At 37.9% G+C, this 22,781-nt stretch overlaps 1 protein-coding gene across 2 annotated transcripts in view; it reads right to left on the bottom strand.

The window, feature by feature from the left end:
• SOS1 (sodium proton exchanger, putative (NHX7) (SOS1)) overlaps nt 1-20,929 on the bottom strand; it is a 150,778-nt gene extending 129,849 nt beyond the window's left edge. The window contains exons 1-9 of one of the 2 annotated variants that reach the window (XM_088941527.1): nt 20,034-20,929; nt 19,426-19,476; nt 19,174-19,265; nt 16,108-16,185; nt 15,878-16,035; nt 14,869-14,970; nt 14,674-14,791; nt 6,001-6,053; nt 5,824-5,889 (exon numbers count right to left, since the gene is read on the bottom strand). In XM_088941527.1, the coding sequence (XP_088797653.1) occupies nt 5,824-5,889; nt 6,001-6,053; nt 14,674-14,791; nt 14,869-14,970; nt 15,878-16,035; nt 16,108-16,185; nt 19,174-19,265; nt 19,426-19,476; nt 20,034-20,226 (911 nt within the window). In that variant the 5' untranslated portion in view covers nt 20,227-20,929. The remainder of the gene's footprint in view (nt 1-5,823; nt 5,890-6,000; nt 6,054-14,673; nt 14,792-14,868; nt 14,971-15,877; nt 16,036-16,107; nt 16,186-19,173; nt 19,266-19,425; nt 19,477-20,033) is intronic. The other variant, XM_088941526.1, reaches the window with a different exon arrangement.
• Nucleotides 20,930-22,781: the final 1,852 nt, after the last annotated feature.

Genomic DNA, 22,781 nt, shown 5'->3' with positions numbered 1-22,781 from the left:
CTGATGAATAATGTCATGTTCTAAATGCTGTTGAAATGCAGTAAGAAAGTATTCACGACCATTATCTGAACGGAAAACTGTGATTGGAACACCAAATTGTGTGCGTATTTTAGGATGGAATTTTTGAAAAATGGAAAATAATTCACTTCTTTCTTTCATTAAGTAAATCCATGTCATTCTTGAACAATCATCAATAAAGGAGACAAAATACTTGTACCCATTATAAGACTCTATTTTGATTGGACCCCAAACATCTGAATGAACCAAAGAAAAATGACTCAACATACAACTCTCAACTCTTGGACTGAAGGACACACGACGGTGTTTACCAAACTGACATGACTCACATTGTAAAACTGAAAACTGACTCAATGATGGAACCAACATTTGAGAACCTTGAGAGATGGATGTCCCAGTCGGCAATGCCATTATAGAGGAGTAAGGGAAGTCTGAAGTGCAATTGAAGATCCACCACCGTCAAGGTAATACAATCCACCAGCTTCATGCCCCCCACCAATCTTCTTCCCCGTCTTGAGATCCTGAAAAACACAAGTGGAAGGAAAGAAGGTAACAGAACAGTTAAGAACTTTGGTTATTTTATTAACAGACATAAGATTGAATGGAAACTTAGGTACGTATAAAACATATGATAAGGGGACAAAAGCCAAGTCAATATTACCAACACCACATATGGGAGATGAGGACCCATTGGCAAGTGTAACAGTCTGTGATGTGGAGGTTTCAGAAAGAGAAGAGAACACACCTGGAGTCCCGGTCATATGATCTGAGGCTCCAGAGTCAATAATCTAGGAAGGAGTTTTAGATGACATGCAAGCGATACCTGATTGGGCATATGTGGCAGTGGTATGTTGTGAAGTAGTTTGAAGGAACCGTTCGTACTCATCACGCGGAACACTCACCATCTCCCTCCCAGAAGTAGATGTAGATGTGGGAGGTGTTAGGTCTGCCAGTTTACTGTCACTAATAGCAACCTCACCTGCTACAGCATGATTAGCCCATTTAGAGGGAGGGCCATGTAGGTCATAACAGAAATTCATTGTGTGTCCATCCCTACCACAATGAGTACACTTCCTTGTAGAGTTATTTTTTCCTCTGCCACGGCCTCCCCCTGAGTCACGGCCACCCCGACCAATCATGGAATTGCCACGGCCCCCTCTGGAATGACCTCCCCCTCTTGTACTATGTCCACCACCTCTAGCTGTCACAAGTGTTGATCTATCATACTGTGTGGGATTCTCTGTCTGGCCCAAAGAGATTCTACGAAATCTTGAGAATACTTCCTCAAATGTAGGAAGAGTAGAGCCCCCCAATATTTGAGCTCTAACTGGTTCATATTCCAACTTCAGCCCCACTAAAAATCTTGTAACATCTAAGTACTCCCTTTGTTGTTGCTGAACTTGAATATCTGGAGTAAGGGGATGATAGACATTGAGTTCATTCCTTATATTCTTCATGCAGGCATAGTACTCTTCTAGTGTTTTGCTTCCTTGTTGTAAATCAAAATACTCCTGATACAGCTGATATACTCTTGTTGGGTTATCTTGTCCAGAATATAGCTTCTTAGCATGCTCCCATATATCATTAGTCGTATCAAGGAACATGAAGTTGGCACTGATTTTGGGCTCCATACTATTCCACAGCCAAGTCATGATTTCAGCATGTTCTTGTTCCCAATCATCAAACCCTGGAGAGTCAACCGGTGGCTTCTCATCTCTAACATGCTTTACTTTCTTCTTTGCCTTGAGGAAAACTTCCACTGATTTAGCCCATGGAACATAGTTCTCCCCATTCAACTTAATTGAGGTCATTTGTACTCCTAGGTAGTTGGAGGAAATTACTACACTAGGTTTATGATCGTTGTAGCCATCTCTTATTGCTACCATTGTACTCTTTCACAGTTGTCTCTAACTTTACTTCTCAGCTACAAGCTGATTGATGTTATTCACAGTTTGATATTTCAGCACCTATTGCAGCCTCTAAACACCACTGCTGACTTCACATACTTGTTCTTATTCACACTACTGCTGACCTCACACACTTACGTCCCACATAAGCATCAGTTTACCATTCACTAATCACAAGTAGAGGCCCTCTTACAACCACTCAAGCACCACAACACAACCAAATCTGTTGCACCCAGTTCAGACTTGTTTAACACACTTAAGAGGGCATTACACAACCACAAGGAGTTCGGCAAGGTCATTGCATTCTACCTTACACCACTCGGCCACTTACAGCAGCCCTAACACCATTCAACAACTTACAGCAGCCCTACACCATTCGGCTACTGCACACACAACCCTTCCTAGGGCAACAATGAACCTAGTTCTCTAGGTTCTACTCAGTACTAACAACTGCTTGTAGGGTTTCTACTCAGAAATATAAGTAACACTAGAAGAAGAGAGAACCGACCTTCCTTTGAGAATATCAATCAACCATTCACTGCTGAAGTCACTTTCCTTGTTGAAGAAGGTTATGCGCAGCAGAGAGACAAGAAATGAAGGTGAAGAGTCACGAACAATGCTGAGGTGCTTTACCAACTGACTTAGGTCAGGAGCATGGCTCTGATACCATGTTTCGACTGTTGCTACAGTAGTCTGAACAGGAAGAGGAGAAGAAGAAGAAGAAGAAGAAGAAGAAGAGAAGAAGAAGAAGGGTCTGTCGAAAATCTTATGGTTAACCCATCCAGTCGACCCCCTTAATCTATATTAGATTCTAATCATGTTTACAAAGACCGAAATGCCCTTACTTAAGTGTGGGGCAGAGTAACTCTAATAACACTGCCACATAAGCAAGTTACTTAATAAACAGAAGAAGACTAAACTACCCCTATTCGGCACATCTTAACACCACCTTTATAGCTTTAATCCCTAAGAAGGTAGATGTGAAACATCCTAAAGATTTTAGACCTATTAGTTTTGTGACTAGAATCTACAAAATTTTATCTAAGGTGTCGTCTTCAAGGATAAGATAAGTTCTACCTTCCCTTATTAGTCAAGTCCAAGGAGCCATTGTGCAAGGAAGACAAATAATTGATCAGATCTTATTAGCCAATTAATGTGTGGAGGAAATGAGGAAGTCCAGCCAATAGGATTTTGTCTATAAGTTGGACATAGAAAAGGCTTATGACTTGGTGGAATGGAATTTATTGATAAAGGTACTAAGGAATTGTGGTTTTGGGGAAAGATGGTGTAACTAGGTGAAGGGTTGTGTCACCTCCTGTCATTGTCCAGTATTGGTTAATGGTGTGGTCAAGGACATCTTTTTATTTGTAGAGGCCTAAGGCAAGATGACCCTCTATTGCCCTCTGTTCACCCTTGTAGCTGATGTCTTTAGTAGATTAATTACGAAGGTTGATAGGGAAGATGCAATAAAAGGTTGGAGAATAGGCAGGAATAAAATTTCGGTAACCCATCTCCAATTTGCTGATGACGTGATAATTTTCTATGAAGGGGGAGATCTGAGTAAGGTGAGGAACCTAAAAGGATTGATAAAACACTTTGAGAGTGTCTCCAATTTAAAGATAAACCTAGACAAGAGCTGTACAATGGGAATTAATATGGATGATAGGGCTATTGAGTCTGTGGCAGAGTGTTTAGATTGTCCTACTTATTCCTAGCTTATGTCCTATCCAAGCCTTCCTCTAGGTATTAATCCAAGGGAGAGTTGCTTTTGGACTCCAATCTTGGAAAAGTTTGAAAAAAGACAAGCAACTTGGAAGAAGAATTTTATCTCTCTAGGGGTTGGGTGAATAATTTTGTTAAGATCCACTTTGGCTAATTTGTCGGTTTATTATTTCAGTGTCTATAATAGGGAGGCCAAGAAGCTTGGGAACCAAGGGAAGAGAACAGGACCATTTGATAAGGTGGGAATTAGTGTGTAGGAGCAATGAAGAAGGCGGATTGGGAATATGCAATTTAGTCCTTAAGAATGTATCTCTTTTGGGGAAGTGGCTTTGGAGATGGCCATTGAAGAGAGAGAGAGAGAGAGAGAGAGAGAGAGAGAGAGTTTGGCATGAGGTTGTAGCTAGTATTCATGGATCTTTGGAAAATGGTTGGGAAGCTGGTGTATCACGTTGGGCAACTTTGTCTACACCTTGGAAAGAAATTCACGGCATCCTTCCTCTTTCTAAATTTTTTCAAGTATGATGTTCGCTCTGCAATTTTGTTTTCTTTTGGGATGATTTTTGGGTGGGTAACTCAGCTCTAAAGTATATCCATTTCCTTGTTTAAGAAGAAGGCTGTTTCTAATTTACTCCTCTCTCCTGTCCTCCCTCTGTCTTTAAGTTAGAATTTTGGGTTTAGAAGAGGCTTAAGGGACAATGAACTTCAGTGTGTCTCCGAACTCCTAACTCTTCTTGGTAATGTTTGTTTGGACCCCAATCAACTAGATGGGAAGATTTGGGATCCCCAATCCCCCATCCAAAAGGTTCCTTTTCCTATGATTCTTTCTTTAGGTCCCTTTTAGAAAAATCACTACTTTAGAGCTTACAGAAGAAAAGGCCTTTTTATGTGTTTGTCTCCCAATTAATGTGTTCTTTGCAAAGCTAATGGTGAGGATCATTTCTACTTACTAATTTCCTGCTCCTTTGCTGCAGCTATTTGGAATTGGATTTTTGCTTTGTTTGGGTGCAGGTGGAACTCACCTATAGATGTAAGGCTACAGTTCCATCCATCTTTCTTTGTGTTTCCCACTAAAAGAGGAAGGAGCATGTGAAAATGTATTAGAGAAGCTGCCCTCTAGACAATTTGGGAAGAAAGGAATGCTAAAATCTTTCAAGAGAAAGAAGTCCTTAAACTGTTAGGGACTGCATTTTGACAAGAACAATACATTGGTTGATAACTACTTATTCCTTCCAATCCTTTTCTTTTGATGACCTTTGGAGGAATTGGTTAACAGTGGCAATTAGTTCTTCTAGGAAGGATAAGATCTATACAGAGTGGGTCCCTTTGCCTGAAGTAAGTGTAAAGTTGAATTTCGATGAAGTAGTCAGGGCAACCCAGGACCTTCTGGAATAGGAGGGGTGTTGAGAGATAAGCACTGCAACATTTTAGCCTTATTCTCTGGCCCAGCCGGCTTGGGAGACTCTCTAATAAGGCTGAACAATTAGTGGTTTTACAAGATATCCAAATTGCAAGTCAGCTAGGTGTGGAAAATCTAATAATTGAAGGAGACTCTAATGTTGTGGTGGGTTGGCTACTAGACTCAGACTCAGTGATTTGGTGCTACAGTGATCTCTTAAAAAAGCCAAGTGGTTAACAAGAAAAATGAACATTAGCTACCATTGGGTGGGCAGATCATCGAATGCTTTGGCTGATTGTCTTGCCAAACAAGGGATTAACAGAGAAAATACATTTTGGGCTTCTTTGTAATCCTTCCTGGTGTTTAAAATAATGTATTCTTCCTTGTAAGGGGAGGTTGCATCTCATGCCTCCCCTTGGAATGATTGTAATAGTTCTCATTCCCTGTTAATAAAATCATACTTCAATTATAAAAATCAAAAAAAAAAAAAAAACCTTGCTCTTTGGGAGTGGAAGCATTCACCCAAGTGTTCTTCCTCTTCTTCATTACAGGCATGAAACCCTAGATTGGATAAAAACATTCAGGTAAAATCTTTGGCTACCAACCTAGTCTTATACCCTTCTACAGATCCATCAACCCAATGCTTCACAGAGATGGTTCACATTCAGGTAAAACCCTTGGCTATCTCATAGCTTCCTTAACTACATTAATTGGAAATGATCGCATATTTTCAATGTAGAGTATTGGTTAGTTTCTTCCCAAACAATATGGATAACATACCAAAAATGATGCAAGCTCTGTTGGCCTTCACCCTTAAAAGCTGTCCTTGCAACAGCAGAATAGAACCTGTGCAATGTCCATATGTTTAATACAAGAATTGTTTATTCCCATCTTTTATCTAATTTAATGAGCTTATAGTCAATCTATGTAAGAAATTATGACACTAATTTAACTTACATTCCTAGAGTCATCACTGTCAAGACACCTGAAACATCAGCCCCTTCTTGAGCCTAGCACATAAAAACAACACATTTTAGGTTAGATTGTCATAAATTATGAAAATGAATCACTAACTTATAAATTCTATATTTTTATGATGTTCAATATAAGATTTATTAAGAACAAACAAAAGGTATACAAGCAATCTACAGGGCATAAAACAAGGAAAATATTAAGACAAATGCAGCTAAGAAAAGCTGCAATGCACTACAAACCTGTACCCCAAGCAAAACAACACATATGCACCCACAGTGGAGGACACAGCCATCAAACCAATACTAAAAGCAAGGAAAACCAGAGTTGGAGAACAGCATAAATTTTGCAAGCACAAAACAAGAGAAACCAAGGAAAAAAAAAAAAAAAAACCCCACAACCAATCCCTATCTACTCCCCAACCCCAAAGGAAAAGAAAGGAGGAAAGAAAGAAATAACACTATCTTTTACTTGTATAGCTTATGCCTTTCATTCATTTACTTTTCTAATACCTCTTCCAGTTTCCTACTTCCTCTAGATGGTTCTGATGTGACCCTAACTCCCAATCAAACAGATAAAAAATCACTCTACAAGTTTCCTTAGCCAATCCCAAATAATTCAGATTAAGGTTGAGTTAGTAAACTCCAATTCTAGATTGTCAGCATTCAAAATTAGATCTAACCCTGTCCTTTACCTCCAGGCTCCAATCCTCTAGGAAATAGTTAAGAGGCGTATCCCCTGCCCAGAAAAAAGGAACAATCCAAGAATTTGGCTGACCAAGGCAAGGATCCAACATCCTTATCTATTGGTACTTTTTTTTTTTTTTGATAATTTTATCTATTGCCACTTCTTCATCGATTACAAGGATTTCATAAATCTGTCTCCCCCATCGTCAATCAGAACCATTACCACCCAAGTGTGAACAGAGAAGGGCTTTGCATATGGTATATTTAGTGTATTTTGTTTTTATTACTGTGGGCCTGATTCACTAGATAGGCCAATAGTTTTGTTTTGTCTTTTATTGTGCTCTTTTAGAGATGTATTTGTAATTGTATATAGTTTTCCACATTATGATAAAAAAAATCTTTTGGGGTGGGAATTCATCCATACCACTACACCTCTTACCCCTGGTCAACTTCCAACTAATATGGGGACACCGTTGGAGTTCCAATCTCCTCAGTCGACATAGAGAAGAACTTAAGGTCTGGTAGTGCTAAGGAAATATGGAGAAGAATTTGCATATATTTTTACCAGAGGAATCACTCATCAGAGCTCATGCAGCCAAACTCCTTTTACAGACCTATGAGATTGGCTATGTTACAAAGGAAAATCAATATTATTAGTAATGAAATTGCAACTTTTCAATTTATATATACATGCTGATTGGTATGCACAATTAGGGAACTAACCTACAATTTAGTTCTTTTTTGTCTGTAAACGTTTTTCACCTCACCTATGTTGTGGCTAGTGACTAGGTGACTAGACACTGCTTTATCACCCAAAATCTCCAGGGGCCTTGACAACCGTAGTTGAGGGCAATATTCTGATTTATAATTTGCTCATTTAACAAAACAAAATGAGAGGGGGAGGACCTTAGCTTTTGCCTTCTCAAACTTTCTCTTCTCTTATACATTCTTTCTTTTCCTTATAAACTCTAACCTGAATTTCAACTTCTCCAAAGACTCCTACCATACCCTAGGTTCCAAATTTCCGATATATAACAACTAGTTTTATCATCACATGCTATGATGGTTGCAAATCTTTCTGTAGCATATGGATGGAATGAGAGAATCTTGCTACCACTTGCGAGCCCTGAACTATGGGATCCATGGAGAGCCCTTTGAATTCATTTTTGGTCATAGTCATCACCTAGTTGGCCACCCCCACAGAGTTGCAGATTGCAGCCTTCATGGAACAGCATCTATTTCTCCCTCATAACCTCTCTTATTTATATTTTGATGAATGATTAGGCAATTTTATTATAGAGAAAAAAAGGAAGTACAATCAGCCTTGGAGGAGGCATGAGATGCTACCTCCTCATAGGGGTAAGTACAGACCCGAACACTTATTAGTAAGCAAGACTATAAGTTAGCCAAAGAAACCCGAAAAACCCCTTGTTTAGCCAAAGAGTCTTCCAATGCATTTGCTGATCTACTGACCCACTGGAAATTGACTGTCATATTCCTTGTAAGCCATTTTACTTTTCTCGGAAGATCTCTGTAGCCCCAAGTGACAGTGTCCGGATTCAGCAACCACCCCACTATCACCTTGGAATCCCCTTCAACTACCAAATTCTCCACTCCAAGTAGGTTGGCAATCTGTAAGCCTTGCACAAATACTAGTGATTCAACCCTCGTTGAATCTCCAACTCCTACTGCGCCTGAGAATAAGGAGAATGTTGCCATCCTTATCCCTCAAGATTCCTCCAATACCCAAGGGCCCTGAGTTACCTTCATTACTACCATCAAAATTCAGCTTTATTACCCCTTCTGAAGGAGGAGTCCACCTTGCTTGTAATCTGGTCTCCTCTGAGGCTATTGATGCCACTGCTGCCCAACTCCTCCGAATATCATCACAGAGTAATCCACAAACAATTCTGAGCAAACGTCATACCTTACAGACCGAAGGAATTTAGGAAAAATGCCAAAGATTGCCTTCCAAGATGTGGTGAGCCGAGCCCGTCGACATAACCTGGCATCTCATCCAATTTCAGAACAGCCATGGATGCTCTCCACCACCTCATGCCACAACCTCTCTCTTTCCAAAGGCCGCCTGTAAAGCCATTTACCTAACAGAGCTTCATTCCTATTAAATAAGTTCCCTAACCCTAAATCCCCTTCTTCCTTACAACAACCCACTACCTCCCATGTAATTAAGTGATCCTTTTTCTCCTCCCCTAGCTCCCACAGGAAGTCCCTCATCAGTTTTTTTAGTCTGCCAGCTACCTTGCAAGGTATCCTAAAAACGGATAGAAAGTAGATAGAGAGATTGGCAAGTGTGGCCTTGATCAAGGTAACTCCTCCCCCAAGTGATATATAGTTCTTTTTCCAAGTCAAAATCTTTTTCCAAACTTCCACCACTGGATTCCATAAGTGGCTCTCCTTAGGGTTGGCACCTAGGGGAAGTCCTAAGTAAGTCAAGGGCCACTCAGAAATGGTGCACTCTAAGCAAGCAGCAATAGACTCCACCTCCCTCTAGTCTAGGTTTAGCCCCAACACAGCTTTTCTCAAGATTGATCTTCAAGTTAGAAGCCTTCCCACAAAGTGAGATTAGGTTCTTTGGATTCTGCACCATTGACACTTCAAGTCCTTCACAAAAAATCATGATGTCATCTGCAAATTGAAGGTGGGTTACTACTACTTGGTTTCTTCCTATTCTCCACCCTCTTATTGACCCAACACTATCTACTTCTGATAAAAGTCTACTAAATGCATCAACTATCAATGTGAATAAAAAGGGGGAGAGCAGATCACCTTGTCTTAAACCCCTACAAGCTGCGAAGAAATCATTTACTACCCTACCCCAATGATTAAAACTGAGTAATGGAAGGAAGCGAGGCACCCACTTATCCATTTACACCATTTATCCCCAAAACCACACTTCTAAAGCACCTCTAATAGGAAACTCCAATCCACCAAATCATATGCCTTTTCAAGATCCAATTTGCATATGAAACCTTGATTGCCCAATCTTCTCATCTCCTCCACATATTCATTTGCTATTAAAATTTGACCAACTATTTGTCTTCCATGAACAAAAGCACCTTGAACTTGACTAATGAGGGAGGGAAGCACCTTTTTAATCCTTAAAGACAATACCTTAGCCAAGATCTTATTTGTCTGAAGTCTAATTTGCCTGAAGTCTTTGGGATGTAAGGCCTTTTTTATCTTTGGAACCAGGGCAAAAAAAAGTAGCATTGATTCCTCGATTAATGATAAACATGTCCTCAAACTCTTTGAAGACCTCAAACAAATCCTCTTTAACTATATTCCAATAATCTCGATAGAAGGCCATAGTAAAGCGATCGGCCCCTGGTGCCTTAGATTTGTCCATTAAAAACTGCTTGTCGGATTTCCTCCTCAAAGTTCCTACCCAACCACCCTTAATCTTCCTCAAAGAGACTCGGCCATTCCAGACCATTCAATTCCACTTTGCTTTCTAGTTGTCTCCTCAAGATAGTTTTAAAATGGTTAACAAAGTAGTTGGCTATATCATTTTGGGAATCAAGTACCAATCCATCCACTTCAAGTTTAATCACCAAATTTTTCCTTCTCCCACTAGCCATTTTGTGGAAGAGTTTAGTATTCCCAGAACCTCTAAGAGACTTCTTCTTGCAAAAGAACCTTTTCTAACTTCTTCAACCTCCACCATAATTCTCTCTATTGTCCGTTCATTGTTCTTTGAGATTCCTTCACCCCCTCACCTCTTCACTCCACCACTCTTCCACTCTCTTCAAAAAATCTAAGTGAGTCAACCACATGTTCTCAAATCTAAAAGGTTAAGGACCACAGCTAAAAGGTTCTTGTCCAAGTGCAATGGGACAATGGTCCGAAGTCACTCCAGTAATGCTTTGGCTAACAAATCTCTTTACCTCTGATATTTTATTTTTCCTTTGGCTTTTCCCTACCCCAGGATTTACTAGGAATGACTCTAAGCTCTTTTGAGTCCTCAAATTTTGCTAGATTTTCCTCCCAAGATTCTTTTGTATTCTTATACTCCTAAAGAAGGGCACATTTTTTGACAATAACTCTCCCCCCTCATTATCTCCATCCTTAGCCACACTCTCATTTGCACCTTCTTGGACCACAAGTTTTCTTGAATCTCCTTCCAACAATCCTCTGTTTGCTAATAAACCTCAAGATGATCACAATTTTGAACCCAAATCCTCTCTAATTCCTCCTCCTGTTTCTCTCTCAAATTAGGCCCTCCCCCCTTCACATTTGTTACCCCCAACACAACTTCCCCACCATTGGTTGTTCCTTCCTGCTGAGGAGCCGAGATACCTATTTCAGGCACAAATCCCACTCCCACATTAGTACCACTAACTGAATTGACAAATGTACCTGGGCAAGTTGGAGAAATATTCAAAGGAGCTGAAATCCCAACGGAAGGCATTGGGTCTAGGGCCATTCCTTCTATCTGGGATAACTGTGGAAGAGTATCAGGTTCAATCAACACAGTTTTAACCATGCCAGGTGAATCCACATTTGATTGTTGTCCCCCAACCACTGACTCTGTGTTTCGTAGCTAGAAAGACTCTTGTACCTTTATACCTCTATCAAGACTAGGCTGCTCTATAGGAATGGGATTTGTTTTTTATTCAAATGTACCCTGACTTCCTCTGAGGAGCTGAGATACCTATTTCGGGCACAGATCCCACATTAGTACCACTAACTGAATTGACAAACGTACCTGGGCAAGTTGGAGAAATATTCAAAAGAGTTGAAATCCCAGTGGAAGGCATTGGGTCTAGGGTCATTCCTTCTATCTAGGATAATTGCGGAAGTGTATCAGGTTCGATCAACACAATTTTAAACATGTCAGGTGAATCCATCTTTGATTGTTGTCCCCCAACCACTAACTCTATGTTCTGTAACCAGAAAGACTCTTCTACCTCTGTACATATATCAAGACTAGGTTGCTTTATAGGAATGGGAATTGTTTTTGGTTCAAGTGTACCCTAACTCTCCTCTGTAGATACTGCTAACATGACCACCGCACTTTGAGACATTAGAAGTTGAGAGAAATCCTCCTCATTATTCTTTAAAGATCCCAAATCATCGCCATCAATTAAAAGAAGTTCATTGTTAAAGCTTTCTTCATTGTTAGAGTTAGCCGAATAAGGGTAGATTAGTCATCTCACCTTGGTTAAGTTATGAGCTTATGTGGCAGTCTTATTAGAGGTTCTCTGTCCAATACTTAAGTAGGGGCAGTTTAGTCCTTGTACATTTAATTAGAAGCCTAATCACTATTAAGAGGTCGACTGATAGGGTTTAGCTATCAAGTTCGACAGTTCTTTCATCTTCTTCTTCTTCTCTTCTCTTTCTTCTTCTCCTTACTGGTCGGACTACTGTAGCTACAGTAGCTACAGTGAAAACATTCATCAACAAAATCCTCCAGTTGTGGCAACTATACACCACTGAGACTGTTCACATCCTCAGTTTCAAAATCTGAGAGCATTTCGTCCTCTATTGAAGTATCTACCTCCACCATTCTAGTTTCATTGTGCTTGGACCTCTTTTCCTCTTCAAAATTCACCACCTAAGCATCAGAATAGGGCTTCTTAAGCTTAGGGTTGCATTGTTTCAGCAAGAAAGCCTATTTACCTCTACTCGGAACCCAAGACCAGCTTGACTTCACCGCTTTGTTCCTGTTCCCTGAGACTGACCTGTTGTTTTGGATCAAAGGGGACAATGATGGACCGGGAATAGCATTTATCATCACCCCTGTTGTTCCCATTCCTATTCTTGGTCACGCGCCCTTTTAAAGTGGCACGCACCTCGCTAACTTTGGGCCCAAATCATCTTGTTTTAGCAGCCCATAAATTCCAACTATTTTCCCCTAACACCACCCTTTTCCCCCATGTGAGAATGGTCCATTCCTTGGTCCACTCCTGCATCCAATCTAGATTTAAAAGGCCGATCCAGGCCCAGCATTTGGTTTTCTACCAGCCTTAAGCTCTTCCTATTTGAATAGCTTGTGCATGTTTACTGTCTTTAACTCCATCTGTCACCACTTTAGCATAGGACTTGCCATTCTGACCAATGTTGTTTCCCAGTTTACCTAAACTATCAACCTGCCCAATAGCTTTCATGTTCTCCACTTTTTGCTTTTCCATATTAATGTTACAATCCTTACCTTGCTCCCCAAGTAAACAGATCAGCTCTGTCTCTTCATCTTCCACCCTGCAACCTTCCTTCCACAGCTGCACATCAATGGAGGTTGCCATCCAAACAGAGTAGGAAACTCCATCTGTTATAACCTCTACCCTTCTTGGTATATCATCAGGTTTAACACCACTTAACCTGAGAGCTACAAAGTGTAGATTGTGAACAAATACTCCATCTAATCCAGCATTACATATTGAGGCTAAGGACTGCAACACATCGTCCCTCCAAAGGTGAAACAGCAGTCCTAGCAAACGAACGAACACATCATCCTCAATACTATAATTTCTAGAGTTTGAGAGAGGAGCCCACCTTCAGACTGTAAAGACTCTTGCTTCCGAATTGAAGCTTAATGCCGAGACTTCAACTCCTGTCTCGCCCATTTCAAGCAAAGCCTTACAATTATTAAAAGGGGTAATAACAATCAGAGACTTCGATTTGGAAACAGGAGCCTTTACAGTCTGAAAGTGAGCTCCTCTCTCAAAAGGGGTAATAACAATCAGAGCCTTCAAATTTAACTCCCGTAGGGTCACCTCTGCAACCTTCCTCCAGTCTTTTGGATGGGCTAAGATCTCAACCACAAACTTTCTATCCCAATCCTCCTTCCATCCATTTGCTATCAGTTGGCAGTTCAGTTTCCTCTTCTCTACAACTACCAGGTTCTGCTGCTTCCCTCTACCTTGATGTAACTCATAATCACTTCTTTTTCCTTTTCTATTATTTCAAACTTTCCTAGCCTGACTAGGAAATCACAAAGCAACCTTGCAACTTCCTTCCAACCTTGACCCTTTCTTCCTTCAGGGAAGAATACCAGCTGCTTCATTCCTTCCCCAAAATGTTCCTGAAGAGCAATAGATGATCCATTGGTATTTTTCTTACATTCCACCTTATACCTTCTTCTTCCTTCTAATCCAAGATCCCTGTAGTTTGTTTGCTTACCTTTGGAGCTTGCTACCATCACAGAATCCTTCAACCATTCCATCACTTCAAGGCCCACCAGCAAAACTGTAGCCCTCTTTGCCTCCCGGATCTTCAAGCTCAGCATCCCTTTGATCTTCATCTCTTCAAAAAGGAAATCTTAGGTTCAACGTTCAGAACTTTCTTCCATCTTCCTGCCTCCACAAACCCCTCCATCTTTGCCTCCTTCCTCTCTTATTATATTAATCTGTATCTAAGATACCATTCAGAAGAAGTATGGAAGGAAACAACTAAAAAGAAAAAACAAGCTGGATTAAGATATCAAAAAGAAATATGTTAACAGAAAGCTGTCACACCACCCACCAGGAGTTTACCTTTTCCTTCTTTTTCTGTCTATATGCAAGCATGGTTAAGAATACTTGTTAAAATTTAACCAAAAAACAAAAATATTCAGAAGAGAATGTAGTCTATCAGAATGAAGATGATAATGCAATTAATCCATTCTAATGCAGAAACAAGTTGAAAATAATTGCAGGTCACACAAATAAGTAAATGTAATCAAATCTCAAATCATAAAGGGTCAGATTAATCAACATCACGTGAAATCAAGCCAAATCATTCAAAATGGGCCTCTAGTTCTCAACACCAATTTTCTTTTTCATTTCATGTTTCAACTAAGAACCGTAAGACTATATGAAGCACTTGTTTCCTTGATATGAGGATTACAACAAATGTGAGTTTGCAACAAAACCTCAAAACATTGATGAACAAATTTTAGCCTATTAAATGAACAGTTAATATACAACATAAAATGAAATTTTAAAATGCGTCACAGATATTTAAGTTAACTTACAGTGAAATATGCCAAATAGCTCACAGCAAGTGTCAGTGTAATCTCTATTACCGTGTCATTGAAAATAAACCCCAACCAAAGAACGGATAATACTCCAAAGGCAAGACCAATACCTACACTGAACAAAAGAAAGAAACTTGGAAACAAAATCATTTCTTCAAACCAAATTATATACAAAATGACAGTGCTACATACGCTCCAAGGGAAACTTCAGTTAAGAATTTGACTATAGTCCCCACGTTAAAAGTCTCACCAAGCACCATTTGATAGAATAGCTGATATACCACAATAGCTGTCCTGGAAATTGAAAGTTAACTCTGTCACAAAAATCCAAGTGTGCAAATGAATATGTAATTTATCTTAAGAAGGGTTATCTTGTCCTTTTGTACACAATGTAAGCTATTATAAATAAGAGGTGAATGGGTACAGGCCCTTAACTTTTTTCTTTCTTCTTTTTTTTTAATAGATAATGGTAATTTTATTAATTAAAGAAGCACAGGATACAAGTGAAACTCCCCACAAAAAGGCACGAGGTGCAGCCTCTAAACTATATCATAAAGCTTACAAGTGAGCCCAAAAGAGCTGATTCCTATATACCCTTGTTTGGCTAGAAAATCTGCCAACCCATTTTCCGATCTTTCCCAACGAACTGTGGCTGAGATATTTGATGTTAACCACTTCAATATTCTCAACGCTCCCCTATAGAACCAGGCTGCAATCTCCAGCTCTTTTAGCCATCCAATAACCAATTTGGAGTCACCTTCAATAATTAAGTGTTCCACTGCCAATTCTTTTGCAATCTCTGCTCCTTCTTGTACAGCTTGGACTTCTGCATTAACTGAATCTCCCATCTTCTTTCTTCCTATTATAACCTCCATCCCTCTCTTCCATTTTTATCTTCTCTTCTCCACTCTTTACATCTTTCTTCCTATCTGCCCTTTCTTTTCTTTCAATCTAGTACTTATATTCTTTTTGATAGGTAATGGTAAAGTTAAAGTAATTTCATTAATGATAAATGTACAAATGTTATTTACAAGATTTACAGCAATTAGGCCAGCACCAATAAACACACTTGCAATTAGGCCCACCCAAGTTGCACCCCTAAATGTACCTAAGAAACTAACCAATATTATAATGCCTACAAGAAATAGAATAGTTTTTTCCAAGGTATCAATAAACACGAAAAGCTATTAAAAGTAGATACCCATCATTCATCAATGATTCTCCTTCAATTATTGTACTCAGTTTTTTGCTTGCACCAAGCTCTTTCAATAAAGCCACGACAGCAACAGGGTCAGTAGCACTAAGAAGGCCCCCTAGCAATAATGATGTTTTCCAGCTCCAACTATATGGGAAAACAAGCTGTAGAATGGAATTGTCAAATTTATTACAAAGAACCAAAGATTAAATATAAGCTTTAGAACCCAAAGATACCTTCAGAGCAGATCCCAGACAGAAAGTTGAAATTAGAACACCTGGACCAGCAAGCAGAACCATTTGCACAATGCATCTCTGCATGATTAAGGAAAATAAAGAAAACAAAGGTTGATTATTTCCTTTTGAGTGCAAGAAAACAATTGATCAATTCATTAGCAATAGTATAGTCATGCACTTAAATTTTCCTTTGTTCTTTTATTCTTTTCAGGTTTTCTTTTTCTTTTCTTTTTTTTTTTTTGTTGGGTTTTCCATTCAAACAAGCATAAACAGAAATGACCAGGGATAAAAATGAGGCAGGCATGGGTTGAGCATTTGTTAAAATTTGAAGAGCCCTCAGTGATATAATCTAAATTCTTTAAATCAGGTATCCAATTTTCTGTCGTAAAAATTGACAATTATATAACAGAATCAACAACCAAAATTATGTTCCCAAGATCCCATTATGAAAGGTAAATGGTTCATATTGCTTTACTCTCTTGAAGGAGCTACTAAATCCAAATTGAAATGCTTCACCTCTACACAAATGGTTCTTTTACAAAGAGAGTATGAAGACCTAAAGTAAGTAGAACATTCACATCATCAAGATATCAACTGATGCTAGATCCTACCAAGTTCTTTCTACCTTTGAGCTTCTACAGTTACTGGTTAATTTGTGTAGGTGTGGTGCATGGGTGCTTCAGTCATTGTGCTTTTGTTAGGAGTCCTGGGGCTGAGCAGGGACAATTTAGGACAGCAGGGATAATTTAGGAATCATGGGGCTGAGCAAGTTCAGTTTAGTTAGGAGTCCTGAAATGTTTTAGAGCCACTCTACAAAATCCAGCTTCAGTAATAACAGAATCTGTATTAAAAATCAAATAACTAGAATGGAAAAGTTTAATTAGTTTAGGAGTGTATCTTGTGACATATTGTGAATGGAATCAAGGATTATTTATGGAAGAATCAAGGAGGCTTGGCCATTTAAATTTCTAACCATAGGGGTGTATCTTGTGATGTATTGTGAATTGAATAAGTTGCATTTGCAGGTTTTTCTCTATGCTCTTGTTTGCATGGTTTACAATGTCCATAAATTTCCTAATGTTTCAACAACATGTTTCCATTTCTATGGGTACTGACATGAAGTATTACTGGAATAGACATATTTCTCACGGAAATCTATCAGTGCTATATGGAGTACAAGAGGTAGTATTATAACATAAGTTGGTAACAATATTTTAGATATCTGGAGTAATAGTGTTATTGTTCACATAATGGACAAGATTTCACTTTGAGCCAGCTTGAAAATTTTTCAAACATAGCTTTTACTGTATAATAAGTTATTTGGTTGATCTATTAGAATCACTTGCACTTTCTATGAGATTAAATTTTGCTTGAACTCATTCTATCATATAGTTTTGATGAGTTGAAACAAGATAATAATTTCAAATGGTCTACCTATGAATCTTTTATCATTGCTTAAAATAAATTCAATATTTTTGCATATTTCACAATGTTCCCCCATGTCTATAATCTTTTTACAATATTCCCATACAACATTTTAACATTTCCAACACCTTTCCTGTATTTGGATGAATGATACTTGCACTAACACCAACATTTTAAACCTCACTTGTTTGTGAGATAAAACTCATAAAGTCATGAAGGTGATGATTTTCATTTTGTTTTTTTTTTTTTTTTGAACAAGGTAAAGTATTGTGTTATGTATCAAAATGAAACAAAATATACAATCAGTTATCAGCCCAGACCCCTGTACAAGGACGATGTGTACTAGAGGAGAACCAACATCCCCAAAATAAACCCAACCAACAAGAAATTACATAAAATTATCCAAAAAGAAAATCCTTATAAAAAAAAGAGCTTGTGTGCCTGGCTGTGAGAACCTCCTCTCTTGAGTTTTGACCCCTTCAAAAATTCTAACGTTCCTTTCACACCAAACTGCCCAGAACACTGCTGCAGGTATAATGTCCCAGACTACTCCGTCAGCCTTATTTTACCCCTTTCACACCATGTTCCCATGGTCTGAACCATTAGTAAGTACCATCTTGGATAAAATTTTACAAACATTTTTTGGTATGACTGATCCGCTCTTATTAATTTAGCCATTTAATTAGTAGCAAAAACCATAGCCTCTATTTTCTAGAATCACTCTAAAGCAACCACAATAATTGTTTCCTGAAACCTAAAGTCTTTTAGGGCCCATTGCTCTTTTGGATTTTGAGTGGGGAGAAAGATGGTTGGGGTCCATGGGATTTTGGTTCCCATTGACCAAGATACCCATGTTATTTTTTCAGATTTATGTGGCATCCACAGAAAATTTATTTTCCCTGGTTATCACTTACCCGGTTAAGTGATACCCATCTCCCGGTTGGGTAAGTAACTTTCCCACCAGGGAGAGGGGGGGAGTTGCCATAGCTTGGATGGGACAAAATTGCCCCTTTAAATAATGGATTTTTATGGCTAAAAAAGTCATTTTCTTATTTATTTGGGCAATAAAAGAACATGGGTAAAAGCGCTTACTCGGGTTAAGTATATCTCCTAGGTGGGTAAGTAAATTGCCCCTTTTAATAATGGCTTTTTTTATGGCTAAAACAGTCATTTTCTTCTTTATCTGGGAAATAAAAGAACTTGGGTAAATGTGCTTACCTGGGTAAGTATTTCCCAAGAAACACTTACCCCCATAAGTGCATTTACCTGGATAAGTAACTTCCAGAAAAGCGAACAGGGCCTTACAATTATCCTGCAACACTCCAGCTTTCAGAAATAAGTTCAGAAGACCGAATTTTGTTCAATAAGACTAGAAGTGATAGATCTTAAGCAACTTACCAGATAACATTAGTTTGCTTTGAAAGATTTTTCTGCTCACAATGTTTTAGATAGATAAACAGAAAAAATAGATAGATAGATAGATAGATAGATAGATAGATAGATAGAAAGAAAGAAAGAAAGAAAGAAAGAAAGATATTCCTCAATGAAAGTTTATCAAGAAATTCCTCAATGAAAGTTTATCAAGATAATCCTCAGTGAAACTAAAATTCTTTAAATTACAGAGAAGTAGAGAACGCCCACCTTTATCTGGTGCACTTCCATTGAGAAGGAACTCTCAAAAAGGAGAGCCGGAAGAAAAACAGCCAAGAGAAGGTTAGGATCAATATTTGCCCCTGCTCGTTAACATCATTATACCTCATTAAATGACATTTAAATGTCGCAGGAAGTCCCTAACCTCCTAAATATATCAGGATAAATCCACATAATATACCAAACTGTCATTAATTGTTGCAAAGTTCACTTCAACAAAAAGAACATAAGATCTAAACTTACAAAGACGAATGCCATCCCCAACTTTTCCCAATCGATGACTAGTACCATATTCTGCATACCAAAGAATCAAGTAGTGTAAGCTTCAGATATCTTCCACAGGAGATTTGATAGGGAAAATTAAAATAAATAAAAAAGTAAATCACAGATAGACAGTTCAACCCCATACTGGATATTGTACCAAAAAATATTCTGGAAATGGGAAAAAGTTTTTATGGATTTTCTAACATTTGAAAATAATTATATTCTCTGATTCATGGTCAGGTTAAAAGTGGTCGTAGTGATCAGGCCTTAGTTAAAATCTGATTTTCATTCGAAAATCTCGTTAATGGCATTTACAAATAACTTACCACCAATAAAACCAAGTTCAACAAATAGATAGTATACAAAAATGTCAAAGAAAATAATTATTACTTCCATGTTACTCTGCAAAACAGAATTAGAGCTTGAAAATATCAAAAAATAAATAAAAAATCTTCCTTGCTACTCTGCAAAACAGAATTAAGACTTGAATTATACTAACTCCCAGCAAAACACGAAACATGAACCGACCCAGAATCAGAAAAAAAAGAACATTTAATGAGAAAAGCACCAAACCGAATTGGAGATACCTAATGATCCGAGGCCAATGCCAAGAATGAGCAGGGCAACGGTGTAAGGAACTCTAGTCCCCCGAAGTAGATGCCTACTTGCTATGCCCAACACCAAACAGATCCCCACGAACAACACCGCATCCGTAGGCTTAGAAGAGCTCTGCTCGCTGGACACTTCATACGGTAGCGGCCCTTCTGCCACTGCCGCCATTTCTCCGCACGAACACAAATCCTTCCACCCCCAATACTAAAATCTCACCCAAATACAAGGAGGTGCAGATAGAAACAGAAGAACAAGACGAAGCAGGGATTTAGTCAAGAGTGAAATAGATTGTATGGAGCTCCAAGTACAGAACTAGAAAAGCGTTAATGATTCACGCAGTTCTCTACTTCTCTTTATAGATGTTTCTTTCAGACTTAGGAGAGAGAGAGAGAGAAGATCAAAGTTGAAAGCAGAGGAAACGTGAAACATTTTTCGAACAATTTTTTTTTTAAGGAGATGCGATGACGAAGGCCTATTGGGATTAATTCTCCTAATCTTCACGTTCAATGCGGCGATCTAAAGTGATGCAAATAATCGTGGCAGAATTAACGTGCCTGAGTAAAAAATCTGCGAGTTTTTCTTTTTTCTGGGGAACGGTTTTTTCTAACAGTTGAAAGCTGATACCTCAAACCGGAGTGGGGCAGGGGTACAAAAAAAAGGAATAAAAGCAAGTAAGCCGGGAACTACTAGGCACTGCCGCAGCGCACAGGGAAGGAACAGGATTCAGTCATAGTCCATTCGAACAGAGATATTACCGATGTACAAGGCTGTTGGAATAATGTTCGAACAGATTATGCTCTGACTGAAGCTGATCTCACTGGGAAGTAGGAACTGAAGAAACGAGCAAAACAAAAAGAACAGCTGGGGACTCTAAAGTAAACAGCAAACAAGAAAAGACAATAAATATATGAACAGCTGGAAGATGAATATATTAGTAAACGTGTACATGAATGTGCATGTGGCAGTATAGATAAAACTATTTATAATTTATGGACATATAAGTTGGCAGTTTTTGAAGTGAGATTAAATGATATATATGTCTTTTTTATGCTGTTTGGATAAAAGGGTAAAAAATGTTCAATAAAAATTTCAGAAAGAAGGGGGCATTCATTCTTTTATAGATAATATAGATAATAATAATAATAATAATAGATGATATATTAAAATATGTTTTGATAAAAAAATTAAAATATTTGAATATATAATAATTAATCAGCAAGGAAATCAAAACCCATTAATAAATTATTCACTGAAAGAGACAAAGCAATAAGCCATTCATTTCAACCATATTAATATAAAATGACACTTGACTTCCTCTGTCATATGGGAAAAGTAGAACAACTTTATGCTCTATGTAGTAAAAAAAAATCCTTTTTGATTTTTGGATCTATCAATATGGTGATGGTGTTGAGTAAATTTATGATGCCCTGTGGAGCAATTTATGATCCCCTGTGCATGTATTTTCCAATGAAAAATCATAGGAAAGTATAAGGCTTTAATTTGGAACAGGTTAGCCAAAGTCCAAATATTTAATGTTTTTTGTAAGTATAAGTATTATTAAATATGTATTTATGCATGACCTACTTTTGAAGATGTTATATTCCATCAATTTTATGCCCACAAAATAAAAACTAAGGTAAAAAAACATGGCAAACACTACTTTGGGATTTCTAAAGAGATGGATTAAGGGAGCTAAAACCTAAGTGGTTGCAATCCATGATTCAATTATTTGTTGTTCATACATGATACATGGAAAGAAAATGAGACGAAACTTACGTGGCGTTTGATAAATAAAAAAAGTTAAAAAGATATTAAAAGTGTCTAAAATCTTAAAAGATATATTATGCTTTTCTAGTTTTTAGATGCTCTAAATAGATAAGGTTATTTGTGTTGGATCAACCATTCAACACTTGAAGTTCCCTTATTTTACTATTTTACCCCTAAAACCGACTATTTCATAATTTTGAGTTCAATTTGCACTATTTCATATCAAATCATTTATGAAATTCAAAATAATATGAATAAAAAATAGTAAATAATAAATAATACAATTAAAATTATTAAAAATAATTTATGACTAATAAAAAATATTAAAGTAATTAATACTAAATAAAAATTAAAATAATTAATAAATAAAAATAACACAATTAAAATTAAAAAAATAATTAATGACTAAAAATATTTACATAATTAATGACTAAAAAATATTTACATAATTTACCAACAAATAATGAACACCCCTAGAACATCATTCTAACTAGTAGGTGGAAATGGAAAGTTGTTGGTGGTGTTGTGTGCAACCTCATGTAAAACTCTAGCGTCATGTGTTGTTACTTCCCAACTGGCGTAAACATATGTGAACACCATGTTAAAATCATAAACAGCTAACATATTTTGGAAACATTCTTTCCCTCATCTTCCTTGACATGCTAGTTGCTTCTCCGGTGGTACCATAACATGAACAAGTGTGTCATCTAAAGCACCAACAATACCCTTCAACAACAAATAAAACTCATTCTAAGATCAACCCCTATCATAATAAAAATTATGAAACCTATGTGACATTATCAACTAGTTACCCTGAATACTTGCCAAAGTCATTTGTGGTGCCTTGGGATCTTAGGGTTTGGGTCAAATGTAGTTGGGCAAATTATCTCTCATGCAAATTCCATCATAGCAGTTGAGTGGAGTGTTGGAAACATCTCTTCATAATAGATAACTTT

Source organism: Nelumbo lutea, chromosome 4, assembly GCF_056320005.1.
Source record: "Nelumbo lutea isolate HS-2025 chromosome 4, American lotus-T2T, whole genome shotgun sequence".
Lineage (NCBI taxonomy): Eukaryota > Viridiplantae > Streptophyta > Magnoliopsida > Proteales > Nelumbonaceae > Nelumbo > Nelumbo lutea.
Note: the sequence above shows the minus strand (reverse complement) of the source record. Positions and strands in the feature narration are given on the sequence as shown.